An 18,442-nucleotide genomic window follows, 5' to 3' on the forward strand; every position below is an offset into this window, starting at 1 on the left:
TCAATCCGAAATGAGTTCAGTGCAGTCCACGGGGTTTCCGCATTTTTTGTTCTGCGATTGATTAGGTTTTGGTTTTTTAGGTGCGGTTCCCTCCTGGGTGTTTCCGGTTGGGTTGCTTTGGTGTTCTTTGTTGATAGGGCTGCGAGATTTGTCTGTGCAATCGACACGGTGCTCTTGTTTGCTTCTGTTACGGCTGGATCTCCTTTCACCGGAGCATGGAGTTTCTGGGGTTGCTAGGTAGGTTTGCATTCTATCGGTCGAGGTTAATCTCGGGTCTCGGATGTTTGCCGGGGGGCCCATCGGCTTGGAGGATTCGCCTGCTTTTTTGGCAATAAGATGTTTTTTAATGTCTTCGAGAGATTTTCTTAACGCCGCCATTTCAGTTTTTAGTTCCTTATTTTCTTTTCTCGAGGAGGTTAATTCATCGTTGAGTCTTTTGATTTCATCGTCCTTGGGTGCCGCCGTCGATCGGTTTGCTACCAGTTTCTTGAGTTTGTCGACCTCCTCCGTTAGTGCGCGTATGGTTATGTCCCTTTCATCAGCTGTGGGCGTGAGGTTTTTTTTGAGAGCATCTGCAAAAGTATTTTTGTTGGTTGTTTGGTTGATCAGTGCTCTGGCTTCGGGGAACGTTAGATTTCTATCCGTTTTAAGTTTAATTATTTGGGCCTCCTTCATCTGAACAGGGCACTGTCGATCTCTGGCTGAATGCTTCTCACCGCAGTTAATGCATTTGCTCTCCTCATTGCACTTGACCCCCTTTATAACTTGGTGTTCCCCGCTGCAATTGAGGCAAACCTCCTTTTGATTGCATGCCTTTGACCCATGCCCAAACTTTCCGCAACGGAAGCATTGCATCGGGCTAGGGTAGTATCGTCTAATTTTTACGCGCACCATACCTAGAAAGATTTCTTCCGGCAAATGGGACCCGGAGAAAGAGAGTACCAGGAGCGGTGTGTTTACAGGGCTCTTGTCAACTATTTTGGTGATCCTTCGAACCTCTATGACCCTTTGCTCTTTCAGCGCTTCCAAGATGGACGACGTCTCCATGTTGGCGGTGTCAAGGTCAAATAGTAGGCCTTGGACTTTATTTAGGAAGGGATGCGGAATAATTTCGACCTTCTGTCCATCGGCTAACTGATCTATTTTCAGCAATCTGTCGTATGCCCTCTTGGAGGAGGTTCGGAGGGCGTATTGGGTACCTCTTGCTTCTTTCACCGCTGAGACATATTTTGTTGGTTCCGTTCCTAGGGCGTTCTTGAGGGTTAAGTGGATCAAGAATGGGTTAGTAGGGAGCTTCCCGCTTATCCCATTTTCGTCTCCAGCTGCGCGCAGTAACAGCGTTTGCTGGTCGATATTGTCGCCGGAGTTTAGGTACGATGGGATCGTCTGACTGGGTGATGGCCCCCCTCCCGGGGGCCATTGATTTGCACTCATAAAATCAGTTACACGATAATTTGTTTTCTTTGGAAAGAAATTACCTGGGAGTTGTGTGTTCCTACGTAGGGCAGTCTCCCCTATGTAGGTCGGTTCCTCTACTGTAGCACTACTGTACCCTAGAAGGTAGGACTCGTCCTTCTATAGTACCTCGTTCGGTTGGGGTTCGTCACTAGATACTCATAGAAGTCACTTCACACGCGCACACCGATTATCCGATTTGAATCTTTCCCGTTTAGGGTTCGCCACTTCACACGCGTACAAGTCGCCGACGGACAACGCTATTATGGGGGGGCAAGTTTTTAGTTAGTTTGAATTTTTAACTTGATGGAGTTCACCGATTTGAAATTCAACTTTTTGATGGAGGCGCGAGCAGTTTGCCTACTTACGATTCTGCGCTCCTGATACCTGCTACGATTTTCACTTCACTTTTTTTTCGCGGAAAAGCCGTAGTATGCCTGGAATTTGGCTGGTTCGGATCGGAGGCGATCCTTTGACGGCTTTGCCGTCCTTCGGGATAGCGCAGACCCGCCAGGAGGCGAAATACGGAGCACTTAGGTTTCGCACTACTGATCAGCTGATGGGGCACTTCACTCGCGTAACTATTACTGGGGTATCGAAATACCGCGGCTATTGGTGTTGGATGGCTGAGGCCGAGATTGAAAAAGAAATCCGGGTGGCGCAGGCCGAGCACTTGGTTGTTCGAACAAGAACAGGGCCAGAGCAAAAAGATTACTCAACCGATCACTCCGGGTGGTTGATACGATCTGAGATGTTACTATGGAAACGTAGCAAAAACACGATTTTTGATTGGAGACACCTCTAAATCATGTCCAAATGAGGTCATTTTTGGCGAAAGTTCTTAAATTCACACCTAGAACAAAAATTTGAGCTGACCCATGTATATTTCAAAACTTATTCAAAATGTGGAGAGGTCTACTGGTCAGTTGTCGGCACCCCTATGTAGTTTTTGACAGAAACCAGACATGGACATTTTGATAAATATGATTTGTGTCTTATATTAGCACGATCTTTTCGTGTCGATTGCTGGAGCAAACAGACTCGAAGATTCTGTTCTACACCCAAAATATTTTTCGAACAAGTGAAACTCTACTTAAAAGTTATTTTTAAATGATTTGCTTATTGTTACAGAAAGAAGGAAATCGATCAAAAAAGTATGCGCATTGAATATTTGCGATGTGAATTTATTCTATTTTGTGATTCAACATAGAATGGCGCCGAAATGTTCGCCACAATTTTTTTTCATAAGTTTTCAAAAAGGTTATTAAATTCGGTTGTCGGCACCCAAACATGGTCGGTTGTCGGCACCCCATTTTTTGTGGCAAATGCTCTCAATAACCTAATCAATATGGGTATTTTGGAACGGGCTTTACAAATAGATACCAGAATTCGATCTTTGGCACCATTCTGAAAACCAGGAAGGCGACTTCCGGTTTAGCGTTTTACATTTACATGAAGAAAGCTCACCTGGTCGTGTTTTCACCGTTAGGTAGTATTGTATATACCAGATTGTCACGACCAGACAACTTGGGGGAGGGGGGGGGGGGTGTCCCAGTAGCCCCCTCTCCCTTTGGCTGACTTCTATCTGATCTATCTGAAGCTTTGGTAAAAAATGAAATGCTTGAAACTAACTCAATTGCAGTGAATTCAATCCGTCAGTGCATTGGCAGTGCGTAATATTCGCACTAGTTTTTCACATACACATATTATGGTTCTGATGAAGAATGATGTTCATAATGGTTGATGGTTATTGAAATGAAAAAAAATCCTTTTCCCTTTGAATCTTGATGATTATCATTCATATTTTTCCATTTTTAGTCAATTTTCTTAGGGTGCCGACATTTTTCAAAATGGTAAAAAATTAACATTTTGCCAAATTGTTAATATTTTTTTTCAAACTGACAGAATAAATTAAATTCTTTCATAAGTTATTAGCTAAGGCTCTAGCTTTCCATTGGTATGCTTATTCTTGTATATTGTTCAATTGGAGTAATGTTGTGAGCCAAAAACAAAAGTGTGCCGTCAATCGAACACATTCCCCTACATATCTTTCTAGAAGAGATGATCGGTCTGTCTCTTGCGATTTAGAAGTTATTGGGTAATTTTGCTTAAAATTTGCAAAAGTTTAAAAATTATAACATTTAAACGGGCAGCCAACTCTAGTTGCAGTAATAAATGCTACATCAACACTATTAAACTCAATAGAGTTCACTTGTCTCTCGTTGTCTCCAGTAGAGTTACAGATGATTTGAAAAAAAACTATTGTTTTTTTTAATATCCAATATCTTCGAAAATACTCGAGATATGAAAAATTATGCGTAAATCAAAATTGTGTATTTTGACGATTGAGATAACTTCGTAGAATATATGAAACCCGTAGGAATGATAATTAAAAAGATATTAAAAAAAATATTTTTATATCCAAATATAACGAGCTATAACTTCTTAAGCATTACAGGAAGAGACTTCTTGAATTTAGTTAAAATATTCATGAAAGCAATCTTCACAACTCTTCCAAAGATATAAGATTTTTAAGATTTTTTTTTAAGAAATCAACGTAATTTTCATAACTAATCATTGTTTCCAAATCCTTTCATTGAAAGTCTAGCTACCCTTTTAACAATTAAGGTTTTATGGTACTCCTGAACTGCCCATAACAGCATAAGAGTCCCATGTTGAAAAACAGCAAGCCGAGAAAAACGCTGTTCACGATTGTCCCATCCATTGAGCCAAATGGATGGGACAACCATGTTTTGGTATTTTTTTTTAATATTTTCTGAACAAACCCGGTAATCTTATTTGTGCAGTGTGATTCAGTGGTGATACAGAATACAGAATTCCTTAAAACTTAGATTGTACTTGTAGTGTCCTATAAAACTAGAAATGCTACTTGGTTATTAAAATAAGAAAAAAACTGTTTAAAGATCAGTTCATCGGTTGCGGAGATATCATGGGCACCACCAACGCTACTGTCAAGAAATGCTTCGAGGCACAAGTCGGCTTATTTGTCCATTTTGGTATGAAAACATGAACATTTTTTAGCGGTGACTTGACTAAGGTTTGAACTATATACCTCAAAAAAATCCAGAAAAAGCATTTTACTAAGTTCAAACGTATACAGCGCAATGTACTGCGAACTAATTAAAAAAGTATAATTCACAATTGAATGGCTGGGGGTGTGGGGGTAACCCGCAATTTTTTTGCATAATTGACATTTTTGCAACTGTTGTTACGGCATTTAATCAGCAAGGGACTGGAAGGTGTTTTTTTTTTCAAAATTAAGAGCCATAGTACTCAAAGGAGAGCAAGGAGTTGAAGGGAGAAAGTTTAGAAAAGCGTGAAAGGGTCATTTGAGCAAGCTTAGAGTTTACCGGCGACTCAACCCTTTGTCTGCTACCGTAGGAGTCAAGGCCTTTGGCATTAGAAATGCGAATCACCTGAGTCTACGGCATGTCCGGACAAGCGTAAAGCAACTTGTTATTTCATGCTGTCGGAACCGACAAAAAGATAAGTCACGGTAAACTTCAACCCTCCCGCAACTTGACGTTTAGCCTAAGTTGCATGAAACCACCGTGTTTCGAATGATGTCGCCACCATAGAACGCCGTCCACAAATTGCGATACTGTAAATTTCTATGCGAGAAAATAATTCCGTGACGTCTTTTACGAACTTGTCTTCTTTATTTACATTCGGAAGCGGTAATCAAGATAATCATTTCAAAACAGCGTAATAATTTAATATAAATACAAACAAGTTAATTCGTCATTTTGGAGTTTCATAAAAGGATTACAAATTGTGCCGAATGTAAAATGTAAAATGCATGATTTGATTTGAGTGCGCTTCTAGTGTGAACTTTTTCTTCTCCCGTCGCCCTTGAAATATCTTTCGCATATGATAATTCTCGAAAGTTTGTCGTTAATCTTAAATACATTTAGTTTTATGATTATCAGTTTTCACTTCGTATTAAACAAAGGCGGGATTGACTTCGATTGTTTATTTCTGACAGCATGCGACATTTACGGTGCAAAGGTTTCCACAAATTCAGAGCTGATGACAGCTCATTTTCTATCGGAGAGGGAGAAAAACAGTCCAGTATCATTGTGTGTGTGTTGTTTACATTGCAATGCATTTTATTTTCCTTTAGATTGGGATATGTTAAATTTAGTTTTAAGAATTTGTTTATTTTTAATACATTTTTTTGTGAAACTAGTTGGCAATTATTTCAAATTATTTTAAGTTAAAATTCGCAAATTTGTTTTATTGTTCAATATTCCAACGTGTTAAAATGGATGAAACTTTTTGTACATTGATAAAATACTGAAACAAAACAATTTTAGTAGTTTTAAAGGTTTTCAGAATTTTTTATTCAAGTTGAAAAAAAATATGCGGATTTTGGTTACTCGAATTTTACAGTACATTGAAATACTTTGTATAATACTAATTAACATCTATTTAACAATGAGTATCCTTCCAGAATTAGTTTAAACAATCATTAGAATGAAAAACATTGATATCAATAACTTAATGTGGGTAAACATTAGACTGCCCAGAAAAATAATGAATTTTTGAAAACTCAATCGGCCCATCCCTGATTCGATTCCTAGTCCCACCAGGAGTTCTTGCACCAAATTTGAAGCAAATCGGACAAGCCTAGCTACCGGACCAACGTGCCTGAAGTTTGTATGAGATTTTTCGACAATTTACATGGAGAAAACCCACAAACTCTCATTTTTGCCACTAGGTGGCACTGTATGCATCGTATTATCACTGTAAGTGAAAATAAGAAAGATAATTTACTTGTCTACAACTTTGTGGAAGACTGCTAGTCAATCTGGATTTGTTAAAAGAAGTTATTAAAATTTTAACGAAGTGATGTCTGAGTCAGTTTTCCATGGGGCCTAGCAGTGCATGGTTGTGTATCACTTCTCGATTCTCACGAACTATACATTTTTGTGAAATAATCGTTAGGTTTAGCTCAATAGTATGTTCAGAAAAATTATACCACATAATACGGGTTATGTTTTGTTTGGAAAATTTTAGTTCCAAATGTGACCGCATAGAGGGCGCCAATACTAACTTGTCATAGAAGAGAGATAGAATATCGATATGTTCGGGAGAATTATTGAAAAATACCTGTTCTACAACTTTGTGGAAGACACCTAATTTCTATCTCTCTCCGTTGAAAAGCTAGTGTTGGCGCCTTCTATGCGGTACAAGGTGGAACTAAAATTTTCTAACCATAACATGACTCCTATTATTTACCATAATTCTTCTGAACATACTATTCAGCTAAATATAATCATTATGTCACAAAAATTTTTAGTTCGTGCGAATCGAGTACTGATGCACAACCATGCACTGCTAGGCCCCATGGAAAACTGACTCAGACATCACTTCGCTAAAAGTTTAATAACTTCTTTTAACAAAGCCGGATTCACTAGCTGTGTTCGACAAAGTTGTAGATAATTAAATTATCTTTCTTATTTTCACTTACAGTGATAATACGATGCATACAGTGCCACCTAGCGACAAAAATGCGAGTTAGTGGGTTTTCTCTATGTAAATTGTCGAAAAATCTCATACAAACTTCAGGCACGTTGGTCCGGTAGCTAGACTTGTCCGATTTGTTTCAAATTTGGAACAAGTACTCCTGGTGGGACTAGAAATCGACGCAGGGGTGGGCCGATAGGGGTCATTTTTTCCTGTCACTCTAGTGAACATACAGGTTATCAAAGTCACCCCGGAACACGAAAACGGACATCAACTTGAAATCATTTTTGAAAAAATAGCTGTAAACGGACAATTTTAGGTAAAACCATCCTATCTTGTTCTCCATACATCGGTACATGGTTTAAAAATATTAAATTCGAAAAAACGTGTTGCGTCTTAAAATATGTAATGATTACTTCAAAAAGTGATCAATGTCACCCCGGTTTACGGTACCACTTTTGCCCTGAGAGGAAAACTATTCCATTTTTATTCTAAGAATGGATTCAGAAATTATTTATCACAAATCAATGAAACCATCATCAATGTGGAAGTAGGTTGAAAGTGGGTGGTCAATAGGTATCGGAAATTATCGATTACCGCCATTTTGAAATCCAAGATGGCGACTTACGGTTACCTAAAAATACTGAAAACCACTATCAATATGGGTGTCATTTGAAAGGGGTGGTCAGCAGACACCGAAACTTGACGATTAGCGCCATTTTGAATTCCAATATGGCGACTTCCGGTTACCACAAAAAAATAAGAACCACCATCAATACGGGTGTCATTTGAAAGGGGATGATCAGCAGACACCGAAAATTGACGATTACCGCCATTTTGAAATCAAAGATGGCGACTTCCGGTTACCACAAAATAATGAGAATCATCTTCTATATCGAAGTCATTTGGGGTGGTCAGTAAACATGGGAAATTCATGATTACGGCCATTTTGAAATCCAACATGGTGGCCTACGGTTATCGCAAAATAGTGAGAACCATCATCGGTAGGGGTGTCATTTCCAAAGGGCTGGTTAGTAGACATAGAAAATTGATGATTTGTGCCATTTCGAAAGCAAAGATTGCGACTTTCAATTACCAAAAAATAGAGAGAATATGGGCATCATTTGAAAGTGAGTGAATGGTACGTAACAATTCTTAGTATACAGGTTGTTACACGGCTAGCGTTACGATCTTACTATCACTATGGATCCTTTCTGATTGGGGTTCGGACATAGGATCAGAGATCAAAATAATCGAAGCTCTTTTATGACGACTGAAAATGAACCTGATGCGACTCGTGATGAATAGAAAGAATATTCATTCTAAAATCCATGTTATTCACTCAGTTCAGTATCGTTCAATAATATTCATTTCACTAATTCTCCAAGCATTTACTTTTCAAATGTTGCTAAAACATAAAATATTAATTATCATCGCTTATACGATAATTACTGGCTACATGACAGTTTTGGCAAACGCAACTAGAGCCATTAACATCCCACATTCAAGAGCTACAGTAGCTGTACTGTATTTTACATAAACAAAAAAAAACATGGATCTGAAGGGGTTGAACAACAATTCTACAAATATATATCAATATGAGAAGAACCGCCATATTATCTACGACAACAATCAACTAATCCACCAAGAACGATAGTAATTGTAAACGCACACTAAAATTAACCCAACGAAATAATCACTCAATCTATCGTAAAAAAATATGCAAAGATATGTTGAAGACCCGGTAGATTGTCTTTATTCACGCCACTTTACATTTGTTAACACTTGACACTGTTTCATTCTTAAATCTCACCGTAACCTCAAACATAAGTATAGTGCTTTGCTTCGACGTGACGTTGCGTAAGCTGTTGATCGATCCAATCTCTAAATATGGCCACGTTCACATAGACTCCAGGCACTCCAAGCTCGCCACAGCCAATACCCCAAGCAACGATACCTGCCTGATAGTAGTTCGTTGGTATCCCGGGAATTGGGCACACCAAGGGAGATCCTCCGTCACCGCGGCATGTATCTTCGCCCATTTTTCCTCCAGCACATAAGAAACTCGGATCTAATCGGAAGCGATTTCCAAGTCGCGTTTTGCGCAAATCGTTCTGACATTGTTGATGTGAAACAACTGGCACTTGCACCTTTTTCAAGATAACCTGATATTTGCCTTCCTTACCAAACACGTTCTTGCCCCAACCGGAAGCAAAACAGCTACTTCCGTCAAATTGAGTATTCTTTGGCGGCAAACAAACGGGTTGAATGTTCTCTGCCAGATCGAAAGGTTGTTCAAGAATCAACAAAGCAACATCGTTTGCCAGTGATCCCTTGTGGAATTTCTCATGAACAATAATCTCTCTCACGCGACGATCCTGATGAGGATATAGTTCATTCTTAGTCTGAGTATCCCACTCACCGGCACGAACCAACAGCGATTCCTTCTGTTTGTTCAGTACACAGTGAGCAGCCGTCAGAACCACGTTCGGAGCAATCAGTGAACCACCGCACTCATACACGTTCAGGGTGGAATCCATAACTTTGTCCTCACGGAGTACAGCCAACATCCAAGGGAACTCACCGTATTCCGATTCGCCATTCTTGTTACCGGTGATCCTGAATCCTAGTCCATCGGCATTACGAGCACCGCATGTGTAGCGGTTATTCGGTGGAGGAGCCTGCGTGGCTGTTGAGGGAGGAATGTCTAGAACTTCCTTTTTATCGCAGCACGTATCCAGATAGTTGGGACATTCGTTCTCCACCGTTGTATCCTCCCCGACTCGGATATCGATAATACCGGTACCGTCGGTGATGATTTCGTTGTCGTTGCACAGGTAATATGGAACGCACTCACCGGTACATGTCTGCAAACGGATAGAGAATACATAGACTTAGTTGGTTTTTTTAACCAAGTTTATTACCTAAATTATTGCTATTTTCGATCGTGATGCACTAAATACAAAAAACAAAACGGTGTCTGAAATTTATCAATGCAGCAATTTCAGTGCGGCAAGCCCCTATTTGAGGGTCTATTATTATGCGAAGCATAACTAAGAAGGAAAAATTGTAAGTCACCATTTAATCAACAAACAGCTGTTGCTTTCAAACATTTTCTTTGGCGATACAGATAGTGTTAATCCATTCAGTCAATTTCCATACAAAAATGTAACATTTGAACAACATTTGCCTAAATTTTCATTATTAAATGTTGAAAATTGGTCGAATGACAATAAATCTTCGGAGTTATCTCGAAAAACGCGATGTTCATCATCACTCAAAATCTATGTTCCACTTTTTTTTGAATTCATCGCTCAGAATGTTCGCTTCCGAAATAAAGTACCTTAATATCAAGTTATTTTTATGTAGAATATATTGAAGAATGCAATATCAGCTTGCGAGATTTTAAACTTTAATAACTGTAGGACAAATGAAACAACATAAATAACAGAATAGTTTCGGTCTTCAAATTAGTTTGCTCATTACACTATTCATAAATCACATCACTCAAAAATTGCCCAAAATAGACTCGCTCAGCCTCCACAAATTGTCAAACAAAATCACCCCCCTCCCCTTAATTGGTCATTACGGCTTTTATTTTTTTGCTTCAGTAGCAATCTGTTAAGTCTCGTACCAGTCTACTCCCCCTGTATGTCACAAAATGTAACATTTGTCATATTTACTCAACATCCACCCTCCCCCACCCATTCTCAAAACCATCCACGTTGCTGGATAGACCATTTAGATTCGTTAAAGTATTTATAGTAAAGCATGCTTTATTACATATATGAATATGTTGATTAATCGCAAATTCTTGCAGAGATTTGTGTGTTTGTTTATAGAAGATATTGTTCATAGTTTATATAGTCGAATGTATAGAGCTACTGTGAGTTACTATCAGGGGCGGCGAAACATTTTACGCCCGAGTGGGTAGAAAGCATAGGGTGAGGGGTCCATTAGTAAGGATTTTTTCCCTTTTCGCAATGCACACATTTACATTACATTCACATTAAATCACGTTCGTTTATGCAAATGGAATTGTGGAACATCGATGTTTTAAATAGTGCGAGATACATGCGTTGCACATCTAAATTTTTTGAAATGGTTCAAAATTTCGAGTGGGTAATTACCCACTCGTTTATTTTCGAGTGGGTAGTACTACCCATACTACACACGCTTTCCGCCGGCCCTGGTTACTATTAGATTTGAGTTGCTGAAAAACGGCAAGAATCTAATTATGTTCTATAAAATCTTAAGTATTGCACAACAGGTTATCCTCGTACAAAAAGTCCCAATGGCCTGTTTTATTTTGGGCGCAGCTGCCAAATAAATATTAGAACATATGGACTTTATATAATGATAATTTCATGCTTTTTAGAACTAGAATTGTATATGAACAAATATTAAATTTTTTCAACTGGCGCATATTATCCCTTCGTTATGAGGCACTCAGTCCGTTTAATATGGGGCTTATTGTACTGTTTCCTGGTGTATAAAAAAACTAGATCTTGAGCAACTGTAAAAAAATATGCGTTGATTTCAACGATAAACAATTCGACGTATCTTTTACGGAGAATAATTCAATAGAGGTTCAAGTCATTTGAGGCATTTTTACAATTGAAAAAAAAAATTATTGCATATTCTGACAGCACATACTTTCGGAAATATCTGTGCAAAATTTCATCAAGATCAAAGCACTAGATTGCATACTACAGACGTTTATAGCACGCTTGTTCTATCCACAAATAAAGTTAGGCCATGCGCAAGGGGAGGGTTTTGAGGGTTCAAATCCCTCCCATGAGGGTTTTTAATAACTTTTAAAAATTTATTAACTTCCTGTTCAGGAAAAAAATATACTTCGAGCCGTTTTGACACATAAAATGTCATTTGAGTAGGGAGTAACCCAAGTCAAGAAACAAGTCGTTGAAGAAACCTTGCGAGGATGGCTGGAAAGGCACGTATGTCAAGTTGTTCAGCTTCTCTGGATCGGTTGATGTTTCGATAAGTTTCGACATTAGCAACAGTTGCCAGTAGATGTATAGGCTAAATGTTAGCACATTACTTATTCAAACGTCCTCCGTATAATATCAAATCACTATTCACGTAGAAGCCATTTTTACCGCATTCATAATATCGATTACAGTTTATGTGAATGTTTAGAGACGTATGAAGAGATTGATCGTATCATTTTACATTGTCCTCGATTTTGTGAAATAAGACTGATTTTTTCTATACTTTATTTTGCATGTATAAACCAATATTTCATTCTTTTAGGGAAGTACTAAGTAATAGAGATTTTGTTGTCCTTAAAATCAACTACGAATTTCTCATGAGATCCAATCATAAACTCTGACAGTTCCAAAATTTAATATATTGTCAGGAATTTGAATACGATACGACTACTCACTTATCAAGAGAACCACGCTACCGTCCTTTGAATTTTATATACATGTGAAGAATGAGGCTTAGCTCTGTTATGGTATTATTTAACCGAGTAAGCTAAATTACTTTAAGAATTTATTGTATTTATATATTTTGATAAGATGAATAAGTTTTTATGCCTTTTTGAAGAGATTACAAAAGCAAACTCCACTCAAAGGGGTTTTTCCCTACTTCATAAAAAATATCAAGTAATAAAGCAATAAAGTAAATAATAAATATAATAAAAGTTGCGAATAGACCAGTTACACAGCAAAGGTTGGTCAGTGGACTAACGGTGGGAGCTAAGGAGGAAAAATCCGAAGTCGGTCAAAATCGGGATATCGGTGCCTGGAAAAATTTTATCGCTGCTTATCTTTCCGTCGAAGTATGTAGCAGCTAAATTGCTTGCGAAAATGGGCGTATGTATCGGGAGAAATACCGTCGCCGGGGGTCTCTCAGCACCAGCTAGCACATTAAAGCAGCGCCAAGAACGATTAGAAACCCTTTGAAGGTGGTTGCAAAGAGATATAAATAATTATGATCGACACCTCCGGATCGGTTCATGTCTTAACAAGTGACAATATTTGCAATAGACCTGAGCAGATCAGATATACCGCGAAGGTGTGACAGCAGGCAAGAAAAAGCAGCAAAGAAACGAATAACACAAAATAAAAAACAAGATCACAATCCCTACCGTAGTTGCACCTAACGGTAGGCTTAACTACTACAAACCAATCCGACACCATCACGAGCCAGCAGGCAGCAGTGTCTGTTGAATATTCCTTCTCGATAACAGACATTTACCCAATCTGTTTAGATGAGTCAATTGGTACACAAGACTCGGCTTTCCATACCTCGGAAAAAATCTTCATAGTTTGAGAATTTCCATACCCTACTTTTATTATTTTTTTCTGCTCACAGGCCCGAAGGAAGTTAACACGATTATCTCGGAATGTAGTTTCTTGAAAAGAATCGTTGCGGTGAATGCGATATCTATAAAATTACTCATCCGATTTTCATAATTTTTGTGTTAAATTCCTCGTATTTACATTTTCATGTACTAAATTTTTCACCCAAATTTTTTCGAATCGTTGCAATGAATTTTTGCATAAAATTTGAACACCTCAAATATCGATTTTTTTTGTTATCATAGTGTTTTGCTGAAAAAATATTTTTGGGAAACCGAACACACCAAGAACCCAATACATTTTTCTTCAATATATTTTTTTTACTTTTTTGAAATTAGTTGAGAGGTTCATCTGGGAGAATGTGAACCGCAAGCCTCTGTGAAAAAATGCGCTTCGGGGGAGAGGTTATAACTCCGACAGTTTTCAATATATTTTTAACACGGTTTTTTTTATTTTCTTCGATAGTACAGTAATGTTTCGGTTATATCACGCTAATATATCCATATATGTATGCATGTATCTGTGTGTGTACATATGTATATGAACGTATCTTAGTATGTGTATGTAAATCAGTATGTATATATGTAAGTGAATATATATACTTATACTTATATATTGTTTTATACATATATACATCCCTCGCTATATATATAACTAGGCGTGATATAATCAAAACATTACTGTACTACCAACAAATTGTCTTTCGCTTTTCAAAAACAAAATTTGTACATACCCTTTAAAAAATCACGAACTGAGCTCACTTTTTCTCCTCTACTTTGTATATAACCCTTAACCGTTATGTGACCAAGAAAAAAAACACCATTAACAGGCTAACGAGGGTACCCGGGTGCCCACAAATTGAAATGCTCATAACTATGGCTTCCTTTAACCGATTTGTGAACCGAATGAAGTACCTCGATTCATTTTTACCTAGTCTAAAAGTGGATGAGTTCCCGAATCCAAAACACCAAAAAGTATCAAAATCGGTTGAAAATTACCTTAGTTATTGGTATTTCAGCTTTGTGTATACCCGGGTACCCGTCGGCCAAATAACTGTAAAGAGTATCCAAAACGTGTTTTCGAAAGAATCTCAAAAACATTTCTTTTGAGAAGAAAATGGATAATGTTTTTCGTGTTTAGCGATGTAAAATTTATTTAGAAAACAACTGTTTTCTTGATTGGATTACCCCAAAATTTGTAAACTAGTTTTATCTCGTTAGAATATCGGACGGCAACGTTATGAAAATTTATCTTGCAATTATACATAATGCAAAGCTATGACGAGAGGGGCGAGGCGAGTAGATCATCCAGGTTGACAGAGCAGTCCTTCTTTTTCTTACCACACAAATCGAGCTATCCTAAGACGAGCTTTTGCCATGTTCAACATGGACTCTTTTTCATTGCATTATATTCCAGGTTAAAAATAGTTATGACACTTGAAAAAAGATGCCAAATGAAATCAGATTACATTCCATGTGAAACTGTTCAGACAGTTCGGTGTGTAAGATTTAACTTTAGAGGAAGAAATGAATGCACTTAACTCGGCTTGGCAAAAGCGGTATGACTAAGACACTTTGTAAATGCACTTAAAAGTTTACGTTTGTTAGAGATCTGCTTAAAGATTCATAGTGTCGGTAGAATTAGCGGACGGTTATAAAAAGATAGGCCTTGATTCTTTGCTTATATTAGAAACTAAAAGTCATCAAAAAAACATCAGCGGATACATCCGACAGTCCGCTTGAAAAGTTCTCGTCCGCAGTTCTCATCTAACATAAACGTCCAGTGTAACTACCGAATAAAAAATAATTCGGAAAATAAAATCCAGATATAATAAATTCTTCACACCGACTTTTTCTTGTACTAATTTACCAAATTAATTGGCAATCACCGTTAATAAATTTAGATCATTATTCACAGAACCAAGTTCATCGCTTCCTGTTGAATGCTTCAATAGTTTCAAATTACAACTTAAAAATAACTCAAAACTGCTTTCCATCTGTGACTTACGTATACTGGAGCCGGTGTTGGAGCAGCAGGAACTGGTGGTGGTGCTGGAGTGGGGGTCACTGCGACAGGGACATCTTGACTGCCTTCCGATGTGTTGAATACAGACTCAAACAGAGCGTCCAGATCATCTTGCGCTTGAGTCCATGCCACCAAAAGTACCACCAAGGTAGCGACGGTTGGAAACCGGAGCAACATGTTGTACGTATTTACTGGTTGTTGATACACTAATATGGCTGAAAGAGGAAATGATAGAAAGACGATGAGTACAAAGTGACCATGGAAAAGAAATTGATATAAAACTGGTGTATGGTAAATAATGTTGACCTCGACTTGCTGCGATTAGTTCGAAAGGTCATCTAGTCTCAGATATGGAAATGTGGGACACAGTTAAAATTACAGTTTAAAGCATTTTTTATAGACTGTGACTGTGTAACTGGAAGCCATAATTTTGTATTACTTGTTCTTTTCCATTTATTATATAAGAATATAATTATAAGAAAATTAATTGTAACAATGAGTTAAAAGTAATCTAATTATTATTGAGAGAATTCTGTAAAATTTCTAAAATTAGAATTAATAACACGGCGACATAACACAACGATGTATCCGAAATTTTCATCCAGAACGTTGGAGACGAAGAAAACAAAGAAGCTCCTTTCGAACCTGTTTGACTAGCTTGGTGAAAACAGGTCTTCGGGGATGCGTCGATATTGAACAAATAACCCAATGAAAACACTAGAACTGATAACTTACAAATCCACTACAGGCGCCAAAGGTACTGGAATGTTTCAACCCCCGAACAGAAAAAGCAAGTTACGTGGTTCGCGGTTCGCGCACGAATAAACTGATACACCAGAAGATGTAAATCATTTAAGCCCGAGCAAGAGAGAAACGGCTGATGGCCGGTTTTCGGTGCTTCCCTAGCTACTATCACTTACTACATTCTACAATCAACTCGTACCATACTCATACAAGCGCCGTCGCGATCACTCGGACAGACGACATTTGCGTGATCTTGACACCGGAACAAGTTCAGTCGGTACCTACTCCATAAGGATCGATCGTCTATGTGCTGTGCTGGTGTTGAGGAAAACCGGTACAACGAATCGTCGCCACGGGTGGAATACCCCATGAGAGCTGAAAATCCACTCGGTTCGGAGGATTGATTTCTCCCGCTCTTCTAATTATCACATGGTGATACCTATATGGCAATGGACAAACGGCGAGCTTCACATGACTTTTTAATTCATCCAAGACTATGTCACTATGTGAGGTTTTCTAACTAAACGGTTGTATCCAGAATGTATAAGCAACAACATGTACGGTTCATCACGACAATGTTTATGGGAAAATTCTGGCGCAGTTCTCATCATTAGCTTTTTACCCGTTCTAATATTTAAAAAATAATCGTTGTTTACTGAAATATGGAAGCATTCCAGAATATATGGTGCAAATATACAAAACTTCACGTACTTCTTTTTCAGGCCCCAGGGTACTAGTGAACTGAATAACTAAACACTTATCAACTCTGAAGAGTTATAAATAAAAGGATATGTTTTGTAATACAAGTTGTAAATAAAAAGATATTACCGGGATGCAACAACTATCATTTTGGATCAAAATAAGTAAGTAAGATCACACGGCATCTCCGGTAGAATAATATTATTACAAAAAAGAGTGCTGAAGTATCGAATGCGGAGATGCCCATCTTTAATCTGAAGCTAAATTTGAAATGTTCTATGGGAGATCTAGACTTACTTACCGTCCAGGCTAGAGCCTTGTAGTCTCTTGCTGTATCCACCGTGCTCGCTGTGCGCCCCGTCTTCTTGTTCCTGTAGAGTCGCCCTCATGAACCATCTTCACCGGGTCGTCGTCCGACATTCTTACGACGTGTCCAGCCCACCGCAAACGTCTTATTTTTGCAGTATGCGCGGTTCATTCGCCTGCGCCACGTTCCGTATTCCATCTGCACGTCACCATAGATGGTACGCAACACCTTTCGTTCGAAAACTCCAAGGGCGCGTTTGTCCTCCATAGTCCAGGTCTTAACAAAACGACTACTTTTTCAATAATAATTCAATGTTCATCTTTATTTGTGACTTTTACCACCGTGTACAAATCAAATACTGTATATTTAATAAATATCAATTTACTATGTACTGGAAAAAAAATTTGATGAAAAATGCATAAAAAGGACGCCAAAAATTGTCCATACAGATTCCGTTCAAATCTAAAACACTGGAATTAGTATCGCGTATGACCTCTTCGCAGCAAAGAAGCATCAGGCTTTATTCTTAATCAATTGGACCAACTTTCGCTCAAGTTAAATGCTACACATGGTCCCACAAAAACCCAATTGAATTTTGGTCCGGAGAGAGGAAATGATGGGTGAACTCCACGGCTCCAACTCCAATTCCGTGTGAAATACCGTGAGAAATTCTGTACAAAATTTCGCGCAAAATTCCGCGCGAAATACGGTACGAAACTCCGAGTGAGGCACCCAACTAGAGATCGGATGAACACAGTTTAGCATCCACGATTAAGCTGAATAATTTATCCACCACCATAAATTATCCACCCACTACGAATAAACTCAATGAATTGTAGCTACAAAATCAATAACACAAATGAAATTTAAAAAATAATTTTAATTAATTTTAGTAAATCAAAAAATAACACTTTGGTAATACTTAAGGGAAAAACCGAAAAAAATTCATCCATCCAGCAGTGAGATAAAACTTTTCTGATATCAATTTGATCAGTGTGCGAAACCTCAATTTCAAATACCTATTTCCGCGGAAATTCACCGCCACCATCATCAGGGCCGGCGTTACACTTTTAACACGTGTGGATAGTAAGCATAGGGTGAGGGTAATAGAATAGGGATTTGCCTCATTTTCGCAATACACACGCTTGCATGACATTTACATTAAATCACTTGCAGTGTGTTTGTGTAAATGAAGTTGTTGTGCATCGATATTTTCAAACGTGTGCCCGAGATACATACGTGGCAGATTTCAAATTTATGAACATGTCCAAAATTTCGAGTGTTATTTTCGAGTGGGTAGTACTACCCATACTATCCACGCTATCCGCCGGCCCTGACCATCATTCAATTTTAAAGCCTTCCTCATTCATTTACTTTCAAACTGATTAGAGAA

At 38.2% G+C, this 18,442-nt stretch overlaps 2 protein-coding genes across 3 annotated transcripts; both read right to left on the reverse strand.

Annotated features, from left to right (window-relative positions):
* Window positions 1–1,434, reverse strand: LOC131687337 (uncharacterized). Its single transcript, XM_058971415.1, has one exon. The coding sequence runs from the start codon at window positions 1,432–1,434 to the stop codon at window positions 1–3; it is 1,434 nt and encodes a 477-aa protein (XP_058827398.1).
* A 7,240-nt stretch (window positions 1,435–8,674) lies between these two features.
* Window positions 8,675–16,190, reverse strand: LOC131693301 (phenoloxidase-activating factor 2-like). Of its 2 annotated transcripts, none has more exons than XM_058981015.1 (3): window positions 16,035–16,190; window positions 15,282–15,514; window positions 8,675–9,812 (listed from the first exon to the last, which is right to left on the reverse strand). In XM_058981015.1, exons 2-3 carry the CDS (start codon window positions 15,474–15,476, stop codon window positions 8,766–8,768), a joined length of 1,242 nt encoding a protein of 413 aa, XP_058836998.1. In that variant the 5' UTR covers window positions 15,477–15,514; window positions 16,035–16,190; the 3' UTR covers window positions 8,675–8,765. The 2 variants fall into 2 exon arrangements, with proteins under 2 accessions (XP_058836998.1, XP_058836999.1); XM_058981016.1 differs by lacking the exon at window positions 16,035–16,190 and adding an exon at window positions 15,945–15,963.
* Between the last annotated feature and the right edge of the window lie 2,252 nt (window positions 16,191–18,442).

Source organism: Topomyia yanbarensis, chromosome 3 (assembly GCF_030247195.1).
Source record: "Topomyia yanbarensis strain Yona2022 chromosome 3, ASM3024719v1, whole genome shotgun sequence".
NCBI classification, from domain to species: domain Eukaryota; kingdom Metazoa; phylum Arthropoda; class Insecta; order Diptera; family Culicidae; genus Topomyia; species Topomyia yanbarensis.